Source organism: Malus domestica, chromosome 09, assembly GCF_042453785.1.
Source record: "Malus domestica chromosome 09, GDT2T_hap1".
NCBI lineage: Eukaryota > Viridiplantae > Streptophyta > Magnoliopsida > Rosales > Rosaceae > Malus > Malus domestica.
This window is the reverse complement of record NC_091669.1, coordinates 10,452,032-10,474,835: the sequence shown is the minus strand read 5'-3', so window position 1 is coordinate 10,474,835 and position 22,804 is coordinate 10,452,032. Positions and strand designations below refer to the sequence as shown.

The 22,804-nt window shown below is 39.2% G+C and overlaps 3 protein-coding genes, 1 long non-coding RNA gene and 1 pseudogene across 5 annotated transcripts; all 5 read right to left on the bottom strand.

Annotated features, from left to right (window-relative positions):
- Window positions 1–466: 466 nt before the first annotated feature.
- On the bottom strand, window positions 467–1,213 carry LOC103423036 (VQ motif-containing protein 22-like). Its single transcript, XM_008361106.2, has one exon. The coding sequence runs from the start codon at window positions 1,211–1,213 to the stop codon at window positions 467–469; it is 747 nt and encodes a 248-aa protein (XP_008359328.1).
- A 940-nt stretch (window positions 1,214–2,153) lies between these two features.
- LOC139188165 (uncharacterized) lies at window positions 2,154–2,976 on the bottom strand. Its single transcript, XR_011571387.1, has 2 exons — window positions 2,813–2,976; window positions 2,154–2,391 (listed from the first exon to the last, which is right to left on the bottom strand). It is a non-coding gene; the product is annotated as an uncharacterized lncRNA (long non-coding RNA).
- A 10,030-nt stretch (window positions 2,977–13,006) lies between these two features.
- Window positions 13,007–16,193, bottom strand: LOC139188248 (protein FAR1-RELATED SEQUENCE 2-like; annotated as a pseudogene).
- LOC139188249 (uncharacterized) lies at window positions 15,879–17,203 on the bottom strand. Its single transcript, XM_070805474.1, has 2 exons — window positions 17,009–17,203; window positions 15,879–16,774 (listed from the first exon to the last, which is right to left on the bottom strand). The coding sequence occupies exon 2, from the start codon at window positions 16,723–16,725 to the stop codon at window positions 16,255–16,257; it is 471 nt and encodes a 156-aa protein (XP_070661575.1). The 5' UTR covers window positions 16,726–16,774; window positions 17,009–17,203; the 3' UTR covers window positions 15,879–16,254.
- Window positions 17,204–17,568: 365 nt separating this feature from the next.
- Window positions 17,569–22,722, bottom strand: LOC103441438 (protein FAR-RED IMPAIRED RESPONSE 1). Of its 2 annotated transcripts, none has more exons than XM_008380121.4 (8): window positions 22,279–22,722; window positions 19,049–21,277; window positions 18,894–18,950; window positions 18,744–18,812; window positions 18,584–18,652; window positions 18,390–18,458; window positions 18,241–18,288; window positions 17,569–18,137 (listed from the first exon to the last, which is right to left on the bottom strand). In XM_008380121.4, the coding sequence occupies exons 2-8, from the start codon at window positions 21,197–21,199 to the stop codon at window positions 18,081–18,083; spliced, it is 2,520 nt and encodes an 839-aa protein (XP_008378343.1). In that variant the 5' UTR covers window positions 21,200–21,277; window positions 22,279–22,722; the 3' UTR covers window positions 17,569–18,080. The 2 variants fall into 2 exon arrangements, with proteins under 2 accessions (XP_008378343.1, XP_008378344.1); XM_008380122.4 differs by having other exon boundaries at window positions 18,241–18,282.
- Window positions 22,723–22,804: the final 82 nt, after the last annotated feature.

Genomic DNA, 22,804 nt, shown 5'->3' with positions numbered 1-22,804 from the left:
CTAGTTAGAGCATCCTTAATCAAATTACAAAATTTTAAAAAAAAAATATTAAGAATTGAACAATTAACAACATTGAATATGAAAATAAGACATTTGGTATCGAGTCCGCTGAAAAAGATAAAAGATAAATATATATGTTTTCATATATATATATATATATATATATATATATATATATATAGGAATTGCTTAATGGGGAGGGATCTCCATTTTTTCAAAAAAATGGGGACACGCTCTCCACCGTTGGATTTAACTTTAATGAAATTGTGTGGTTGAGATTGTGTAGCCTGTATTTTAATCTCAATCACATAATTTCATTAAAGTCAATCTAACAGTGGGAGCGTGTCCCCATTTTTTCAAAAAAAATGGAGATCTTATATATATATATATATACATTGGTCAAGAATTTTGTCCCTAAGATAAGTCACTCTACCTAACTTTTCTGCTTTAAGTCCCCTCAATTTGCTCAAAACATGTAACTCCTGTTCTCATTGGCAGAAGTATTAGAACTGGGCGGCCTAGCAGAAGAAGGCACTTGAGATGCAGCACCCTCCCTCAGAAACTCATGATGATCATGATCGGACGACAGTCCCATCACCATGTTTGTGGGTCCCACTCTTGATGACAATCTCTCAAGAAACCCACGATCTCCACCGTTAACGTTGTCGTTGTTGTTGTTCAGCGAAAACAAGTATTGCTGGCTCTGACGCTGTTGGTATTGTTGCTGTTGTTGTTGTTGTAAGAGTTGTTGCTGCTGAGGTTGTAGAGGATGGTACCCCGCCGCCCCGGGAGGCACCACAAAGCTCTGTGGCCTGGTGGGGCCGAGGCCAAAGCTAAGATTCGACGCACCAGCGGGAAACGACGCCGTAGTAGGACCCCCAGTGAATTGCTGCACCATGGCACGAAAGTTGGTAGTGTCCGTGTTGAGTAGCGTGGTGGGAGTTCTTCTTGAGGCTCTAGACCTTTTCCGAGCCGGCTTCGAAACTCGGCCTTGATCCGGGCTCAAGCTGTTGTTGGTGCTGGAGCTCGGGTGACCTGAACCGGCATGACCCGGTAAAGATGAAGTTGTAGTGGTCGTGGTGACGTTGGTGGCATCAGAGACTTGATCATGGCAAAACATTGAAGCAGGAGTAGAAGAATTGAGGTTTTGGGTGTAGAATTGGAGCCACTGATCATTAGGGTTATTGGACATGGTTCCGGTACTACTACTCATTATCGAATTGTCGAGAGAGAGAGAGAGAGAGAGAAATGAGGAAAAACAAATTTGAGTTTAGGGTTAGGGGGAAGGAATGTGAGAGAGAGAGAGAGAGAGAGAGAGAGAGAGAGAGAGAGAGAGAGAAATTCGGGAAAACAAATTTGAGTTTAGGGTTATAGAGGGAAGGAATGAGAGGGTGGGTAAGCTATATTTATCAAAGGTGGGAATGGGGTCAAAGGAAGACTTTAATGGGATGATCGTGACCGTTGATTTGGGAGAGATTTGGTATATGTCACGTGAGGGTGGTGGCTGTGGGCAGGAAAAATAAAAGATGTTTGGCAAATGAAAAATAGCTTAGCTTTTAGGTTTAAATGGAAGGTAATTGTATAAATAGGAAACTTCAATTTAATCCCAAAATAAGATTAACTTTTCAATAATACCGTATTCAAAATTAAAAACTTAAAATAGTCCTTTGACTGATTTCCACGTCAGATTATATAGTCCATGTCATATTTAATTATTTTTCTACAAATTTATTATATTTTTAGTTTACCTATATTGCCCTTAGGTTTAGATAAGTGGTGAAACGTTTTGTGGTGGAGGATTCCTCGCGTCTCTGCACATTACGATTCATCTCTCCGTCGACTATGCATTGGTTACGATTCATCTCTCCATCTCCGGCTTCAATGAAGTTTTTCCCTTTTTCTCTGCTGATGGTGATGTTCACGCTTTCCTTTCTATATATTGATCCCAAAAATCAGGTTGGATTGTCTCATTATCAATTCATATTAATCATCCTGATTTTTAGAATTTTCTTATATAAACTCTTGGGTCCAAATCAAAGTGAAGCAATTGTTGTGCTATTCACTGGTGATTCGTGCATACTAGACTATATTTCGTTCGGGTTTTCAGCACCAATTCCGACGAATTCTGACCAGTTGGGGTAAGTTTTGAAAACTGTAAAATGTTGTTCTTTATTTCTCTCAAATGTTTCAATTTAACTTTTTTTCAAATAGTTGAAGCATGGATTTAACTTTGATCAAATTTGTGTTGGGGTTCACATGATTAATACCCTCATTGAACCATACCTAATGAAAGGGACCTACCTGAACGTACCGAATTGAGAGGACCTAATCGACCGTACCTACCGAAGTATGGCTTTGATTTCGCTTTAGAAATTCAGTCATTGTGTAATGCTGCAACCCAAGGGTTTAGAAATTCAGTCAGCAAAGCCTAATGAATTGAGTCACCGTCTAACAAAAAATAGAGGATGGGATTGCACGGCCAGCAAAGCCTTCAAGCCATACCCTCATCGAATCGTACCTAATGAAGGGTACCTAAATGAACGTACCGAATGAAGGGAACCTAACCGACTGTACCGATTGGAGAGGATCTAACCGACCGTACCTAACTGCCCATTGCAACCCTTAAAGAGTACCGAATGCAACAAGAACCAACATATACAAAATCTCCATAGAGGCCTTTCAACAAACACATGGTGTGCATTGTAAAACCTATACAAGTATCACACCCGTGCGTGTTGATTGTGACAACTAAACGCATTTTCCACATCATATAGCATACACGACAAAAAGAAGAGTACAAGTAGTAGCTTACAAGGGATTCGTGGGTTCCGACGAAGGCAGCAAATCGGGAAAGCCGAACAATCGTAGCTTCAAACAGATTTTCGTGCAGCAAGCGTCCAGAGAGTTACAACAACTGAAATACACGGGTGTGAGAGTAGACAGCAACAACAACAACAACAACAAAGCCTTTTCCCACTAAGTGGGGTCGGCTATATGAATCCTAGAACGCCATTGCGCTCGGTTTTGTGTCATGTCCTCCGTTAGATCCAAGTACTCTAAGCCTTTTCTTAGAGTCTCTTCCAAAGTTTTCCTAGGTCTTCCTCTACCCCTTCGGCCCTGAACCTCTGTCCCGTAGTCACATCTTCGAACCGGAGCGTCAGTCGGCCTTCTTTGCACATGTCCAAATCACCGGAACCGATTTTCTCTCATCTTTCCTTCAATTTCGGCTACTCCTACTTTACCTCGGATATCCTCATTCTCAATCTTATCCTTTCTCGTGTGCCCACACATCCCACGAAGCATCCTCATCTCTGCTACACCCATTTTGTGTACGTGTTGATGTTTCACCGCCCAACATTCTGTGCCATACAACATCGCTGGCCTTATTGCCGTCTTATAAAATTTTCCCTTGAGCTTCAGTGGCCTACGACGGTCACACAACATGCTGGATGCACTCTTACACTTCATCCATCCAGCTCGTGTTCTATGGTTGAGATCTCCATCTAATTCTCCGTTCTCTTGTAAGATAGATCCTAGGTAGCGAAAACGGTCGCTTTTTGTGATCTTCGCTAAATTGCTCCGGTCATTAGTGTGGATAAGTATATAAATGGATAGAGATAGGAAAGCAAACACAAGATGTACGTGGTTCACCCAGATTGGCTACGTCCACGGAATAGAAGAGTTCTCATTAATTGTGAAGGGTTTACACAAGTACATAGGTTCAAGCTCTCCTTTAGTGAGTACAAGTGAATGATTTAGTACAAATGACATTAGAGTACAAATGACATTAGGAAATATTGTGGGAGAATGATCTCGTAATCACGAAACTTCTAAGTATCGGAGTGTGGTATCATCTTGACTTGCCTTATCTGTCTCATAGGTAGATGTGGCAGCTTCTCTGGAAGTACTCTTCCTCCATCCAGGGGTGGTATCTTTAACTGGTGGAGATGCACAAGGTAATGTATCAATTTCACTTGAAGCTTACTTGTAGTTTCAGGCTTGGTCAAGCGCGATACAAACCATGTAGTAGGAGTCCCCCAAGTCGCCGAGCTAGGGGATTTGCTGAAAGAGGTGACAGACAAGGTAAGCAATCAGAGCTCCGGCTGATTGTTCACCTTCTCCCCATCTTGCAGCAGCATGAAGGATAAAGAGAAGAAAAATGAGAAGAGATGATATGGGATACTTTTGCTTTTGAAGAAGTAACTTTCCACAGGCTTATTCTTGAACTGAGCTGGAGGGTTTTCTGGTTTCCTCCAGAGTATAAGGCCGACTGAAGAATTTGAGGGTCAAAACAAGTCCATCAAATTTAGAGTACGTTCGACCCTGCTGATATGGGATACTTTTGCTTTTGACAGAGTAATGGATGGATCGGCACGTGTGCTGTTACGCTTGTCTCCACATGCTTCCTTGTATCCTTCGCACTTGCCCTATCTGTTCCTCAAGCAGATGCGGTATCTTCCCTGGCAATATAAGATGTTGAAGATGAGTACTCGAGAGCAATGCCAGGTAAGTAATCAGGTAAGGGGTTCCAGGCTGTCAGTTCCTGGCTGGGAGCTTGATTTCAAGTGCTGACTGATTGCTCTCTTTCTCCTTGTCTTGCAGGTAAAAGCAAGGCCAAAGGAAAAGACAGGGAAAAAGCATGATATGGGATACTCTTGCTTTTAACCCTGATGATATGAGATATTCTTGCTCTAGTATAGCTTGTTTGCAGAGGTATTATCGGGGGGAAAGAAAGCTGAATATTTCGAAAGGCTTCGTTGGGAGTGCCCTCTCAGATGTGAGGAAGGGTTGAGCATTTTTGCAGGTCTACCTGTCCGTTGGGGATGGAGGTCGACATATATAGGAGTCTCCCTAACAACAAGTAGTAATGCTATTCCTTTACCCTGCTTGGTCATAGCACGGTAGTGGGAGCTGCCAGCTTCACATGTTTTAACTCTGTCAGAGCACTTTGAAAAAGTGGTATGTGGTATCTGGCTCTCGAGATTCGGAGAACAATGCTTCTTCGATTTTTGAGAAAGCAATCATGGTGGGGGTCTGGCTCTCGAGATTCGGGGAGCAGTGTCTCTTCGATTTTTGAGAAAGTAATCATGTTGGGAGTCTGGCTCTCGAGATTCGGAAGGCGGTGCCTCTTCGATTTTGGAGTAAGCAATCTTGTTGGGAGTGTTTTCTCGGATGTGAGTAAAGGTTGGGCATGTTTGCTAGTCTACCTTGCCACGAAGCACGGAGGTTGACACACAGGGACTTTCCAATTATCCAGCAGTGGTACTGTTCCTTTACCCTTGTGGGTAATAATATGGTAGCTAGACCTTCAAAATTTATGTGTCTAAACTTTGTTAGTGCTTTCTTTGCTATTCTTTTACCTTTCTTGGTCAGAGCGATGTAGTGGGAGCTGCAAGCTTCACGTGCTCAACTTTGGCAGAGACTTTGACAAAGTTATCTGTGGTACCCATGAGCTATTGTTGCGTGTGGGAAGTGGGTGATTGAACAGTAAGATTCATGTGCTTTCTACTTCACCAGAAGTCTTCGACAGAATGCCCATAATTTCCGCAAAGCTGAGTGTGCGTGTGACAGGTGCTGACAAGGCTAGAAAAGAAGGTGCCTCTTCGATTTCTGAGATCGGCCCTCGTGGTCTCTGAGCAGCCCAGCTTTTGAGAAAGCGAGCGCCTCTTCGATTGATTCGGAGAACGATGCCTCTTCGATTTTTGAGAAAGCAATCATGATGGGGGTCTGGCTCTCGAGATTCGGGGAGCAGTGTCTCTTCGATTTTTGAGAAAGTAATCATGTTGGGAGTCTGGCTCTCGAGATTCGGAGGGCGGTGCCTCTTCGATTTTGGAGCAAGCAATCTTGTTGGGAGTGTTTTCTCGAATGTGAGTAAAGGTTGGGCATGTTTGCTAGTCTACCTTGCCACGAAGCACAGAGGTTGACACACAGGGACTTTCCAATTATCCAGCAATGGTACTGTTCCTTTACCCTCTCTTCGATTTTTGAGAAAGTAGTCATGTTGGGAGTCTGGCTCTCGAGATTCGGAGGACGGTGCCTCTTCGATTTTGGAGCAAGCAATCTTATTGGGAGTGTTTTCTCGAATGTGAGTAAAGGTTGGGCATGTTTGCTAGTCTACCTTGCCACGAGGCACAGAGGTTGGCACACAGGGACTTTCCAATTATCCAACAGTGGTACTGTTCCTTTACCCTTGTGGGTAATAATATGGTAGCTAGACCTTCAAAATTTATGGGTCTAAACTTTGTTAGTGCAGTTTCTTTGCTATTCTTTTACCCTTCTTGGTCAGAGCGATGTAGTGGGAGCTGCAAGCTTCACGTGCTCAACTTTGGCAGAGAACTTTGGCAAAGTTATCTGTGGTACCCATGAGCTATTGCTGCGTGTGGGAAGTGGGTGATTGGACAGTAAGATTCATGTGTTTTCTACTTCCCCAGAAGTCTTCGACAGAATACCCATAATTTCCGCAAAGCTGAGTGTGCGTGTGACAGGTGCTGACAAGGCTGGAAAAGTAGGTGCCTCTTCGATTTCTGAGATCGGCCCTCGTGGTCTCTGAGGAGCCCAGCTTTTGAGGAAGCGAGCGCCTCTTCGATTTCTGAGATCGGCTTTCGTGGTCTTTGAGCAGCCCAACTTTTGAGAAAGCAAACACCTCTTCGATTTATGAGATCAACCCTCGTGGTCTCTAAGCAGCCCAGCTTTTGAGAAAGCAAACGCCTCTTCGATTTCTGAGCAGGCGCCTCTTCGATGTCTGAAGCTCCGTCGAGTGCAGCTTTTTATAGGGGCTGGCATTAAGTTCCAAAGCACACTTGAATCTCCACCAGTAGAAGCTCCATTCTTGCACTTCTAAGATCTTGATTTGTCCGACCTCTTCTCTCTTCAATACCTTTGAAAATGTCTGGCCCCTCCGACCGTCGTTTTGACTTGAACCTTGTTGAAGAGGCAGTCCCGCCTTCTCCAGACAACATATGGCGCCCATCCTTCGTCTCCCCTACTGGTCCTCTTACCGTTGGGGATTCCGTGATGAAGAATGATATGACCGCTGCGGTGGTGGCCAGGAACCTTCTCACTCCCAAAGATAACAGACTACTTTCCAAACGGTCTGATGAGTTAGCTGTTAAGGATTCACTGGCTCTCAGTGTTCAGTGTGCAGGTTCTGTGTCTAATATGGCCCAACGCCTATTTGCTCGAACCCGCCAAGTTGAATCATTGGCGGCCGAAGTGATGAGTCTCAAACAGGAGATTAGAGGGCTCAAGCATGAGAATAAACAGTTGCACCGGCTCGCACATGACTATGCTACAAACATGAAGAGGAAGCTTGACCAGATGAAGGAAACTGATGGTCAGGTTTTACTTGATCATCAGAGATTTGTGGGTTTGTTCCAAAGGCATTTATTGCCTTCGTCTTCTGGGGCTGTACCGCGTAATGAAGCTCCAAATGATCAACCTCTGATGCCTCCTCCTTCTAGGGTTCTGTCCAGTACTGAGGCTCCGAATGATCCCCCTCCGATGCCTTCTCTTTCTGGGGCTCTACCGACTGCTGAGACTTCTCCTAAGCAACCTTTGTGAAGGCTCCATCTTGTTTGTTTATTTTGACTCATGTATATGTACATATTTGTAGCTTATCGGGGATATCAATAAATAAGTTTTCCTTCATTTCAACGTATTGTGTTAAATGCACCAAAGCCTTCTTCGCTAAGTTCTTTGAATTTTCTTTTGTTGAAGCTTGTATGTTGAGGCTTTCTGAGTGGAGCATGTAGGTTGGGCTGTCTAAATCTCTCAATGTTACTGTTGCGAATCCGATAACAAAAAAGTTGAGGTTACAGTTCTAACATTTAAGATGGCAGACATGTAAATAGTGCTAAAAACTTTGGTATTTGTATAGGTGACATATCATGGTGCATTTAAATAAAGGATCTTTTTTAGATACTAAAAACCGCTTAGGTTATTTTCTAAAAATTATCTTTAGTAAGGACTAATCTCTAAGAGCATATTAGTGAGAACAGTGGCGTCTACTGTGTGCATGGTTTCCTGGAAGCAAAACATAGGCAGACGAACGCCAGCATGATAATGGTTGAGTCAGCACGGTGGTGGCCACGTCAGAAAGTGACTGGTGGTGGACCGGTGGTGGTGGAGGAGGAGGAGGAGGTAGGTGACCTCACTTGTGACACCTGGAAGACGTCTTTGCAGCCGCAATGAAACAACTAAGCACTTTCCAGCTTCCAAAATCCCTCCGTAATTATGTTTTGGGATAGTTAAGTTGCGATCCTTGATTTCTAACTGTTATAAACTCAAATCTTATGCATTTTAGGTTTTTGATTGAAATCTCTCTCCTGCCACATAAATGACATAATAATAAAAGAGATGTAATAATACCAATAAATACTCAACCGTTTTTTAGCTTTCATTTACACTACCAATTCAATTATTCAAGATTGCTTATGGGTTTTGATAATAATAATAATAATAATAATAATTGCTTATGGGTGCATTCTAGATTATAAAAAAATGGGATTTTATTTTATTTTTATAAAACATGAGTACATGTATGTAATAAAATTTGGCTACATTTTACATACCGAATCAATACATTTAATACAAAAAGGGGCACGTTTTATATAAAAAAAATGGGTACATTTTATATAAAAAAACAATGGGTACATTTTATATATAAAAAAACAATGGTACATTTTAGAGTAAAAAAATAAATAGATTTTACATTAAAAAATGGGTACATTTTACATAAAAATGGTGCTTACAAAAAAAAAAGGATACATTTTGCATATAAGAAAGTGGTACATTTGTAAAGAAAAATGGGTACATTATAAATAAATTATGGGTATGAATAAAAGGTTAAAAAAATTATGAGTACAAATAAAAGTTTAAAAAATAAGGGATAAACAGAAACTAATTATGGGTACAAATTAAAATTTAAAAGAAAATTGGTACAATTTAAAAAAAAAAGGTTGCAAATTAAAAAATGGGTACAAACTAGAAATATAAATATATGATAAAAAGTTTAGCCATAAATATAAATATACCAAATGTAACGGTTCTAACACTAAATGAATATTTTTAAAAATAAAATTTAATTATCTTGACGTGTAAATATTTTATTTTTGAAATAATTAATGATGTTTATTAAATCCAAGGACCTTGATCAAAAATTGAAAAAGAATAAAGTTTTAATCAATAGAGTAGGAAAAAAAAAGGATGGAAACCTAATTTCTTTTAATAGCATTTTTCTTTGTTCATTATTTCCTTTTGAAGCATATGCATGAGGTATTCCGGTGCTTTCTAGTTTCTAGTTGATAGAACTTAGTTCTAATAATAGTGTACCTTTTTATATATTGTGCTAAAAAAATGCAGATACATGTTCCTGGATAGTTCAAGCATTAAGAAACAATCTGTCCCATTATTTGACTCTTTTTCTGTTGGCTGAATAAAAGTCGAGCTGTTGAGCAGAAACCAACGAAACTCTAGGTCACATTTTGGCCAAATCCTTTATATTATTGTTGAGATAAATCCAGATCATAAACCTAATAAGCATAAGTGGTGGAGACGTACAATTTCAGGCATGTTTATTTAGGAGGAATGAATTCGTAAAGAATGGGTATCATTTTCATTTTTCTCTTACTAACAATCAAAGATTTGACAGGAATCAGTGTAATTTTTGTGAGGATGTGAATGTAAAAGAGTTCTACATCGATGAAAGGAGAAACGCCTTGCAAGGACTTATAAGGTTGAACTACTCTCGATATTGCCACTTAGTTTTATGTTAGAGCCACAACTTTCTTCACAATAATATAATAGGTTGGCCCAAGTGTGAAGCCTAACGATCACACATACTCCACATCATCTAATTTGTGTTTTCCACGCAGGTGAGGGACGTGTGAAGATGTGAGGGTGAAAGGAGAAACCTTGCACTAAATCTCTCCATATCTAATAAATTAGTATTGATCGTTTAACAAAAGAAAACATATAGATATATATATACAGAGAGCTTAAGGGGAGGGATCCCCATTTTTTTGAAAAAAATGGGGATTAGGTGTGGGGTCCACTTTACATCTAATTTCAACGATCCGAACCGTCTATTTTGTTAGTCTCAATTCATAGATCATCCTTGCAAAAATTCAATTCAATCCGAAACCATTTGCCTATTTAATTATCAATATCAAATTTCATATTTTCTTATATAACAAAGTATTCGTTCATTTCCTTGAACCCAATTAGATGTCTTAAACATTTCCAATTTAGCTAATATTTTGCAAGGATGATCTATGAATCGAGACTAACAAAATAGACAGTTCGGATCGTTGAAATTAGATGTGAAGTGGGCCCCACACCTAATCCCCATTTTTTTCAAAAAATGGAGATCCCTTCCCTTAAGCTCTCTGTATATATATATATATATGTGTGTGTATATGTATATATATGTAGGCCTTCTTACTTTTAATGAAAAAAGGTAATTATGTTTATCTACCAAAGATAGGAAATTATTCAGAATGGCATTAACTCCAAACAATAGGAAAAACAGTGTTTCATCTTTCTCTTGTCATTTGATAATTTTCTTACTTTTTTGAGCTGATTGGAGCCATCTGATTCATCCATGGCTGGCTGTAGACTTTCCACTTTAAAAGGCGATATAAAATTCTGAATTTTCCAGGAGTTCAAGACCAAACTATATAGTTCTATGCATTGGCTTTGTGTCTCATGTCCTGAAACAATCATTTTTTGAACTAAGAATATGAACCACCCAGAAAGATAAACAAACCAAAGTCGTCGTTGATTGGTTTTCCAATTTCCTCCTATGTTTATGGATGTAGACTTTTCTACTTTGAATGTTCTTTTGTTTATGTCGAGTTTTCTTCTTCTCATCATTCCAATGACTATTATTCTGTTCAAACCAAGCCGACATGTGTTGGATGAACAATGTTTGGAGTAGAATTTTCTCCCCTCCTAATCTCTCTCTCTTTCCATCCCCTCCTATTTAAACGGTTGCGATTACGCCACGTCACATCTTGTTTTGAATTTTTTATATAGAGAATAAGACAAAAAAAGTATGAGATGAGGGGATGGAAGGGGATGGTAATAGGAGGGAAGATAATGCTACTCCACAATATTTTGGCTCCTATATAGAGGGTCCAAATCCTCGCCGGATCCTCTTTGTAAGGATCCCGAGAATCTATGAATCGTGTCCGTTTATCATACATTACGTGGTTAGAAATTATTTTAAATATTTTATTTAAAAATAAACATAAACAATACTTAACAGAAACTGATCACACGATATACGATGAAATGACACAATTCACGTATCTTCAGGATCCTCACCAAAAGGATCCGGAGAGGATCCTGTTAGCTATATATAGACATTATCTATACTATTATTAAGAGAACCCACCTTGTCAACTTTTTCCCAATTTTTTCCAATTTTGCCCTCACTTTTATACACAATACTTACGTAAGGAGGGCAAAATAGTAATTTTGTATCTTTTTTCCATTTCTTCCCTATTTTGCCCTCACTTTTGATACACAATACTTACATAAGGATGGAAAAATAGTAATTTTGTATCTTTTGAGAAAATGACAATCATATCCCTATTTTTCCTATTTTACCCTCACTTTTGACACTAAAATATGCACTTATTAAGAGAAATTGTCACACCATCATTTTTTCATATTTTAAATTTTAAAAACTAATCACACTCCTTAATAAAAAAACAAAAAATAAAATGAAATTGTTCACACAGAGAGAGTGTGTGCTCATCTGCTAGTATAGATATTAAAGTAACCTAACAAAACCTCTATTCTCCAGACCAAGTGACACGTCCAAAATATAAAGTGGTAATTATCATCTCTTTTCTTCCTATTCCTTTTAAGTAAAAGTCCAAGTCTTTCTTCATCAATCAGCCTCACAAGCAGATAAAAATGTAGCCCCTCAAGCCTAATCACCAGAAGGAGAGAGAGCGAGAGAGAGAGAGGAGAGTCAAAGAAGGACATGTTAGGCGGAATATAGAAACAATTAATTAAGATTTAAGAATATAAATCCATGATAGTGAATAGAGTGATATGAAATTTCAAACAGATGATGTCCGTTTTCCCCACGTTCCTTTTGACTAGTATTCACTTCTTCAAATGTCTAAATAGAGTCCTAAATATTTACACATATATGTATAAATCATAATTATATGTCTATTTGAAGTTCTTAATAGCTCAATGTGTATGTGAACATTGGTTATGATCCCTGAGATAATTCAGTAATTTACTAACCTGATCTCTCCACTTTTCTCCACCCTTGGCTCGTATATCTTGTTCATAATATCGTCGGCACTCTGTAGCAGGTAAAAATGGAAGATGTTGGGTCTGATCAACATGCAAAAGCAAAAACATTCTCATCCAACTATTGTTGAACGAGAAGTCCTTGCGTCGGTCGCGCAGACAAGAGAGTGCACTTACAACAGTCCTTGCGTCGGTCGCACGCACACATAACTTAACCCATAATTATTGATGCATGTGAGTTTTGTTGTAAGATACATGCACCAGAGTCCAGAAAGCCATCCCTGTTGAATAAGTTGATGCTTGCAATTAGAAGCCTCCTAGGCCAAGGCTCCAAAACCCTTTGGGTTTCTGACTTATGTTTCGGTTCATACATAATATCAGCCTGGGCCATTAGCCACATACAACAGAAAAAGGTCCAAGTAAACTGTTTAGTATTTACAAATGGCTGTGGGCTAGTAGAAGGTGGATGGTTTAATTTCTCCCTCACAGAAGATTTAAAATTTTGGGCAGAGCATTCGATCACGTCATTTGTAGAATATCTCTCAGCTTGAACTACAACCTCTTTTATTTGGGTTCCATCCGATCTCATGTAAAACATTGTCACATCAGTTGTAGAGTACACCTAAGCATGAGATATGACCTCTTTTATTTTAATCTGATCCGATCTCATGTAAAAATTGGCCGTAATGAGATAGTTTTACCAAACTGTCTCTCCACCGAAGCATACAGAAAGTGGACAAGCTGCACACAACCATTTATTTATTGACTCATTGTTTGGTTAGGCTCTGGATAACAGTGCTTCACTGATTTTAGTGGGCAGCAAAGGAGTGTGACACAAAAGCAAACCACCCAAAGAACCCACTATTTCCATTTTTTTACTAAATCTTAACACCTCCACTTGTAAATTATGCCATGCTTCCAACATTCCAGTGTTGTGCATGCATAAAAATAGGCTTAATTGGATTAATAGTCTCATAGGGTAGTTGAAAGATAGTTCATGTGGTTAAAAAAACTAGAATTTAAGCCCTTGTGGTAAAGTCTGTTAAGATTTATGCCCAACATTGAAAATTTTGTCAATTTTCTGCTAATTATTAGCACGTGCTAATAATTAATAGAAAATTGATGGAATTTTCAATTTTGAGCATAAATTCTAACAGACTTTATCACACGGGCTTAAATCCTCGTTTTTTCACCACAGGGTTATCTTGCAACTGCCCTATCACCACGACTATTAATCCCAAGTAATAATATCCCAAGCCGAATCCCACTGCTCCAACTCAAGAACTGCACCTCACTATTTGCCTGATGGCCATGGTTGGTTCTTCTCTGTTGCATCCTTCCTCCCCAACTCTCATTAATCTCAACTTTCAAAGAAGTGAATTTGGTTACTTTCACTCTTCAAGCACCACCCATCTTCAGCCAAAGAGCATTAAGCTCAGAAAAGAAAATCCAATGTCAAATAGGAAACAGAAGTCCAATTAGGCTATTCAGATGCCCACCGTATCTGGCGTTGGGTGTGCCCCTAATCTCAAAATAGCCATGCACGTTCGGTGCTCTGGAACTTGGGTTGTAGCTGCGACTAAAACAAAGCCAAAAACAACATACTGCTACTTTAGTATTTGAATGTGATGAATCGTACTGCTTGATAGCATGCCATGTACGAAAAATCCAGTACCATTCCTTGCATGCTCTGTTGGGTCCCTAGGTGACAAATACTTGTTGGTAACGAATGAACATGTCCCTAAATGAAATCAAAAGAAAATGTTTGCATTCTGTTTTCGAAACATCAAGGTCAATAAAGGTTTTGGTCCTACATGGGTCGCCCCTCGGTTGCCATACTCTTATTGCATTATTCTGGGATAACATAGCTGTTTCATATTACCCGTTCAGATTCTTGCTGAGGAACATGACAATTATCAATCTCATGTGCTCTGGACTTCATCAGTTCCTACATTTAAAAAACATAGTGAAGTGAATCGTAATATATTAAAGGCGAAAACAAAGAATAGATGAGGGAGAGTTTCCGAACAAAAAGGATCATGAGACAAACCATCTGCTGGCAGCTGTCTTTGCAACCTGATAACGGTGCCATCCAGTTCAGTTTGTACCTACAATACATGTAAAATCCGCTTTAGGGCACACATCAATTAGGATGACCCAAAAAAAAGTTGTAGCGAGATCTACATGCCAAAGATCAAGCCTTAACCAACCTTTCTTTTTTTGTATGTTTTCTTTCTATTCGACAACTTGGCCACACTGCTGCTGGGATTCACTACTTCAACGTCATTAAAACCATGATTAGCTGACACGCTGGGTTCCGAAACACTTCTTACAGAATTATTGACATTGAAGTAGTGAAAACGTCTGCATTCAAATGAATGACATAAACAACATACTTTTTGGTCTGCTTCATTCCAAGACACGATGAAATTCTGGCGTTCTTCCAAATCTGCGACCCAATAGATTACAGATGCTTCATTTCACCTTCTTTCTTCAAATGACAAGAAGCTAGTCCCAAAACCTCGTCCTCAAATTGTTTAAATACAGCATTGGTATAGATAGTTGACATTTGTTTCTCAAAAGGTGAGAAAGATCTTAATCCAGGTTGTTTATCCTGTGTTTTAAGAGAAGCGCCGGCTTCATGTCATAACTATCTTTACAAAAAGCCTTGTACTGCTCAACAAAATCCTTAAATGTAGCTTCTTGAGAAATGTACCCATCAAAGAATGAAGTTTTGCTTCCAGATCGCTCCTTTGTTGACAGTCCAACCAAAAACAAATCCTGCATATAAGTTGGTGCCCACTTTTTACGATCTTCATACAATGAATGAACCCACTCATTTTCCCTTAGTTCAAATCTATCAACCAGTTTCGACCATTTTGTTTTCAAATTGCTCAACTGTCCAAGACTGGTAAATGCATTTGCTGAATTTTTCAATAAATGTTTCTTTCCCATTTATGGAACCCACATTTTCAGGAATCCTGGTCAATACATGCCATAAGCAAAAACAATGGCGCGCATCAGTAAACACATCTTCTACTGCTTCTTCCAAGTATTTTTCTTGATCAGTGATAACCACTCCTGGAGCCTGGCCACCCACTGCTCTAAGCCATGTCTGCTTTAACCAAATGAAAGCCGATGTAGTCTCTTCTCCGATCAATGCACATCCAAGCAAAATGTACAGACAGTGATGATTAACTCCAACAATAGGAACAAAAGGAATTTTATAATTGTTACTAACATAATAAGTGTCAAAGAAGACTACGTCACAGAAGCTGCTATAATCATGCTTACATTTTGAATCAACCCAAAATACACTTCTCAATCGCTTCTCGTGGTCAAAATCTATTGCATAGAAGAAGTTGGGATCCTCATCCTGCATAGACATAAAATGTTCAAACATTACTCTTACATCTTCCTCATCTAAAGCCAACTGCAGACCCGTCTTTTGAGGAACAACGGTAGCAGGTTTCTTGTTCCTCCCGCTGGTAGCATAAATGAAATCATCTGGGCATATCTCATGGTTGTGCTCCTTTACAAAACTATGTACTACCCATTTTTCACCTTCTCTCCTCTTTTTATGCAACCTAGCTTTGCAATCTGTCTTTGTGCCACATGGTTCTTGGATTGACAGTTGTTCCCGACTCACGCTTGCTTCCAAATCTAGAGCATGCAATTTTTATATCAATGAACTTTCCAGATTTTTTTGAGCGCCGACTGACTTTAATTATGATGCCAAATCCCACAGACCAGGCATACTCCCTGTAGTAAGAGTAAGCTTCTTCCTTAGACTCAAACTCCAAACCATTTTCGGGCTCCTCAACTACCCCCTTCCCCTTATCAAGGGAATCGACCCCGACATTGTTCAGATCACTTTGATCATTCAAACTAGAAACACATTGTTCTGCATTCAAACCCATCAGCTTCCATAACACGATCACTCGTTATCAGAGAACTAACATTCTCCTCCGCAACATTTACCTAACCTGTGATATCTACAATGTCAACATCTTTATCTGACTCAACACTTTTGTCTGCATTCAATCCATCAACTTCCTTAACACGATCACTCGTCGGAGAACTAACATGCTCCTTGTCAACATTTATCTCATCGTTTACATCTACAATGTCAACATCTCTATCTGACACAACACTTTGTTCTGCATTCAACCCATCAACTTCCTTAAAATGACCACCCGTTGTCTGAGAACTAACATTCACCTCAACAATAATCTCATATGGGGCATCTACAACGTTGACATCTTTATCTGACATAACACTTACTTCTGCACTAAATCCATCAACTTCCTTAACACGATCACTCGCTATCGGCGAACTTGGCTCTGCATCGACATTTATCTCATCAGTGACATCTACAATGTTAACATCTTTATCTGACCTAATGGCTAACTGGTCCTGCTCACATGAGAGCAGTTCAAGATCTCTCTCCATACAATCAAACAAAGCTTACACAACACAAAAGCTCGTTTCATTGAATTACCTGATACAAAAAACCAATAATAACAGCTTCAAAATTAAGAAATAAATATGAAAAATTGTTAAAAATCTAAATTAAAAAATTAAAAAAAAAACCTACAAAATTCAAAATTGTAAAGTACTGCAAAATTCAAAGTTCAAAGTGAAGTGTGCTCTTTGCTTACTAATTTTGTAGGATGCACGAAGGAAAATAAGCAGAAAGTAAAAAGGTGACAAAAGAAAGGGAATTGGTGATTACCCATTTGTTTTTGGGAGCTCAGCAGCAGCAGCAACTAAAACATCTCCACTCGGTTATGAGAAATTGCAAGACTTAAGCTTTTCTTTCTGTTTTTACTCAACTTTCCCAGGAACCAAACAGGTCGTGAGTCCAAGCAGAAAGGCGAGAAATCAATGTCACGTAAATGAAAGGGAAGTGCTTGCACCTGCGCAAGTTAGTTTTCACGCTACCACCACGCGCGGACTGAAACACAGAGAGAGAGGTTCAAGTCCGGTTGTAAGTCGGGTTCAAGTTCCCGGGTAATCGGGTATAAATTTTTAATTTTTGGGTGAGTTTTATTTGCCAAAATTTTCTGAGGGATAATACTTGAATCATTGGAGAAATTCACATGGCGATCAGAACCGTTTAATTTCTTTATTTTCATTTAAAAATTGCTTTTACAAAAAATTATTCTTCGAGTCATTCAAATATACGCGATTTATCATAAATATGTTACTTAATACACATAACGTTAATTCATCAAGAATACCCTCGCAAATGCATGTAAAACGTACATTTGAAATCAGATAAAAGAAGAAACATAACTTCAAACTGTACTTTGCCATCCATTTACCTCACAGAAATTTACATGAACCTGTCTGCCTCTACACGGCGGCGGACGGGCGACTCAGGAGGATGAAGTTACGACCTGCTTTGCGTTGCACAATATACTTTTACAGACTTCAAGCCCATGAACCTCAATATCTTCACTAACTAGGCATTGATTAGTACATTCGAGATACCGATCCGCCGAACAAATCTAAAATACACCTGACATTACATTGTATTTCTATTTTGGTACAGTGCGATGCTAAGTTACGATGAATGAAGTGGCAAATGTCATCTCAGACCTCAGCACAGCCCCTTCATATTACGTCATCTATGGAAGTAAACTTTCGGCTTAAACACTGCACCTCAAGAGGCAGAAAGAGAGCCGAGGCCAAAAGAGGGATCTGGAACCACTTCAGGGTTTAGTTTCTGATTACCAAACAAGTTTAAGTACAACGTTAACCAACTCCGAGGGCTATACAGCTATATGGCACGTGTTTCTTCCTTAGGAATGTCTTGAAGCATCGTCATGCAACTGCGAAGATCTCAGATGCGGATCATCCTGCATTAGAGTTACAAAACCCAATAAAGTAAAACCATAGATAATACCAGTGCAGTTTCTTCAGGATATAAACAAACAAACATCCCGTAAATTGAAAACAAACCTGCAAGCTGTAACTGAAACTACTTGATGGTCTGAAGTCCAACTGTCCCTACATGATTAGAGCAGGTTTTGAGAAAATTGTTGCATGAATATGCACACACGGCAAAATTTCTCTAAGAAGTGATTCAAACGAATATGAAAATACTGTACCATCCCATGAATGCTTTGCTGAGCCCCGAAGAAACCATCATGGTTGGGTGCTATTGAATTCAGTTGTCCCTACAAGTTATATAAACCCAATTAAATCAAATTCATACAACTATTATGTAGAAATATAATATCGTGTCTGTATGGCTGCAAAGGAAATCTTAACATATTAAGGTCCTGACATTATTTCGACTTACCAGCCCTTGCATACTCTGCTGGTTAACATAGTAACTGTCATGAGGTGGCTCCATCAAGTTTAACTGTACCTGCAGGCACCAGTTACGAAATTTCACAAATGATATAAGAAAGATGCATGTGAGAAATTAAAATAAACGATACGAGAAAAGAGTGCAATACCAGTCCGTGCACATTCTGTTGGGCACCATAATATCCATTAAGTGCTATACCGTCTGAGCTTAAGTTATCCTACAAGCATAAAAGTCCAGATTAACATATGCAAAATCAATCATTTAAAAAATAAAAAAATAACATAAAGAATGGACAAACCATTTGCTGCAAGCTGTCTTGTGATTCAACAAGTACACCATCTTGCTTTGCCGGCACCTGCAAAATAGAAACATACTTCAATAAACGTTCTTATTACATTTGACTCAAGCTAACTGGTTAAAGTAAAGCCATCAACCATCAACTTCAGAACATACCTTTCTTTTCCTATTTGTATTTCTCTTCCTAATTGCTTTTGCTGCAGGGCTTCCTTGATTCTCTTCTTCCGCTTCACGAATACCATGAACAGTACCACTGAACTCTATGACAGTACCATTAGAGTTATTCACATTCACACAATTCTTCAAAGCTTCAACCAGTGTGCGGAGAGCAATATTATAAGTTTCTTCAGATGATGATCCTTCTTCGCTCAACTCGATGGCTCGCTTGCATAAATCATTGTAGCGTTGCACCCTAGTCTGTACTCGCTCTGTTTCTTCAACCATTGATTGCCTAATCTTTGCATCTTTTGTCCACCTCTTCAAAATATAATGAGATGGGATACTTGAGAGGCCACACATTTGGAGAACAATCAGTGTGTGTCTACAAAGGAAACCTTTGTACTCAAACAAATGACAGGAACAAGAAACCTCTGACTTCGTTTCGTTCCAGGCTACCATGAAATATTCATCCTTTTCACAGTCTTGAACTCTGAATGTAGTAGTTGGTCCATCTTCATGTTCTTTCTTTGGCTGGCAGCCAACTACGCCCAAAACCTCAACTTGGAACTTTTTGAATACTGCATGCGTGTAAACTGTTGACATTTGTTTTTCCCAAGGCGAAGGAGATTTTAATGCAGGCTGTTTGTGCCATGTATCAAAATCTGCAATTGATTCCTCTTCATACCTATTTTGCAGAATTGTTCCATACTGTTTCACAAATTCTCTCAGACTAATTTTCCTGTGTATGTATTTATCGAAGAAAGAGTTCATACTTTCAGAACGCTGAGGTGTGCACATTCCAGCTAAAAAAGTATCTCCTATATAAGTAGGCACCCATCTATTACGATCATCATACAGCAATCGGATCCATTCATCATCTTGAAGTTCAAAACTGTTAACCATCTCCCACCATCTAAAGACAAACTGTTCATCTGTCGAGGACTTGAAAATGCATTCGTTAAACTTAGACAAGAAATTGTCGTGCCGTTTGATTACATGAGCAAGAGTTTCAGGGATCTTTTCCAGTACACTCCAAAGTGAAAAGCAGTGACGTGCATCTGGAAAGACTTCGCCAATCGCTGCCTTCAGGGTTTGGTCTTGATCAGTGATAATCACTTTAGGACCTTGCCCACCCATTGCTCTAAGCCATGTCTTCAACAACCATACAAATGTTGATTTTGTATCATCAGCAACCAATGCACAACCAAGCAACATTGACTGAAAGTGGTTGTTCACCCCAACAAAAGGAGCAATTGGCAACTTATCGTTTATTTTGATATAAGAAGTATCAAAAGAGACAACATCATTAAAACTCTTGTAATCACTCCGACTTTTTGCATCAACCCAAAACAAATTTCTCAGACGTCGCTCTTCATTCAAATCTATAGCATAGAAGAAGTTAGGATTCTCCTTCTGGATACGCTTAAAGTATTCAAGCATTACCTGAGCATCTCCCAAATCTAGACTCAAGTCCCGGCACTTATCAAACTGATAGTTTGTGTCAGCCCGAGGAAACCCAGTACTTTGGTACCCACCAGAGTGTCTAGACATTTCAACATACATCTTTCTTGTCCGTTCACTAACTGCATGCAAAATGTCAACATTATTCTTTTCAGCTAACTTTACATTCCTATGAATCCGAAAATGATATGCCAGAGCAGGTAAAAGCTCATGATTATGCTCCTTTATGAATTCATGAATAATCCACTTTCCATCTGCCCTTCTCTTCACATGCATGCTGGCTTTGCAATCTGTCTTTTTCACAGTTGGTCGACGACTAGTCCCACTATCTGATTCTGGAGTGACTCCATATCTTGAACATGCAAATTTGGCATCAATAAATTCCTTTGATTTCTTTGAGCGCCGGCTGTTTTTGATTGAAGTGGTGAATCCCATAGACTTGGCATATTCTTGATAAAATGAGTATGCTGCCTCGTGCGATTCAAATTCAATGCCATTACAAGGTTCAAAATCTGCTTCACCCTCAAACACTTGAACATCCTTCTCAGGAGAAGTAATGACCCCGCCACCTCTATTCTGCACTTCTTCCGCAACAGCAACCATATTCATATTTTCATTTACTGCACCAACACTCATCTTTTCTGGACCATCCACCACTGTTTCACCCGAATTTTGATTTCTATCCATGATGTCTAGCTACAAGTAGTTTGCTATCGATTTCTGTGAAGAAACACCGATTGTTCCAACAGACCATCATAATAACCCCTAAAGAAAAAAGGTACAATAAGTGACAAGAAATACAAGTCCTGTTCAGGGTGTTAAAAGATACTCAGAGATCATCTCTGTCATTAGCAAAATTCTAACCAACTTGGCCAGCAAACCTAACAAAAAAAGTTCCTGGACCGTGTGAACACTCGAGAACTCTCAGTCATTCTATTTTGCACTCTTCGTTAGTGATGTAAAACACGCATGATTGTGAGAAAAAAAAAATAAATAAATAAAAAACCTCGCCAAGTGCAAAATACACCACTTTGGCACCCAAAATGCCCCTCTCTTAGACTCTTACCGAGTACATATAAATCGTAGTTAAGCCAGTTCAAACTCAATCAGCAATTGTCAATATATTTCACTTTGGTACCCAAAACTAGTACTTATTAATCAAAATGAAACATAACAAGCAAATAAAATATCGCTCGAAAAAAAACTAGTACTTATTAAATAGAGCGGCGAGCACCCGAGTTTGAATCTCCTCCCCCACCCCCATAGTTTAACTAGACTAGAATATCGCTCGAATAAAAAAAATAAACACGAGGCATGCTCATTATCTGTGACAGTAACAACAATCCCGCTGCAGTTTAATTTACTGTTATTCACTACAGTATGTACAATACATTCTATCACTTAAACAGTAATAGCTATTCCATGATTCCATCCACATTGTGGATCTGTGACTAATTAATGCCAAATAAGAAAGTTATGATCTTTTCTTTTTACCCTCTGTTTGGCAGCTGAGAAAGCTGCTGAAATGGAAAGAAAATTCTAAAGTCTAGACCTTTATTATGCTTTAACATATTTTTCTAGCCTCTGAAAAATAAGCTTAGAAAGAAAATAAAAAACATCATAAACCAAAATTAGTAACTCCTGTTTCGTTTTTCCCCGTTACTTTCTCAGCAGCCAAACACAAAACAACACGAATTTTACCCAGGAAAATCAACAAGTTTCAGTAAGTGATTCAGGGAGAGAAGGAGAGAGATTGAGAGAGAGACCTCAAGTGCAGAATCAGAGAAGAAGAACGGAACGGCGAGTGGGGAATTCCGCGAGTGGGCGAGAAGCGGGTCGAATTTGGGAAAGCTTCTGGGGTTGGATCTTCACACGCTCACTCGCCGAAGCAAACGGGGATCTGGCAGGAAACTGGCGAATTCCACTCGCTTTGTTCACACGCTCTAATCTTCGTTTCTGTCGCTCTTCCTTCTCGGCGCGTCAAGATGTTTCTTTTCTGGACAGTTTCATTTCATATGATATATACGGGTGAATTATATCTGGTTCCGAGACACACGCGTGGCGCGTGATTAGTTTGAATCATCAACAACGAGCTAAAAACTTTACCTAATTCAACCAACAGGATCCTCTCTGAATTCTTTGAATTATCAACAACGAGCTAAAAACTTTACCTAATTCAACCAACAGGATCCTCTCTGAATTCTTTTGACGAGGATCTTGGAGATTCGTGAATTGTATATCATGATATCAGTTTTTGTCAAGTACTGCTTATGTTTACTTTTAAATAAAAAT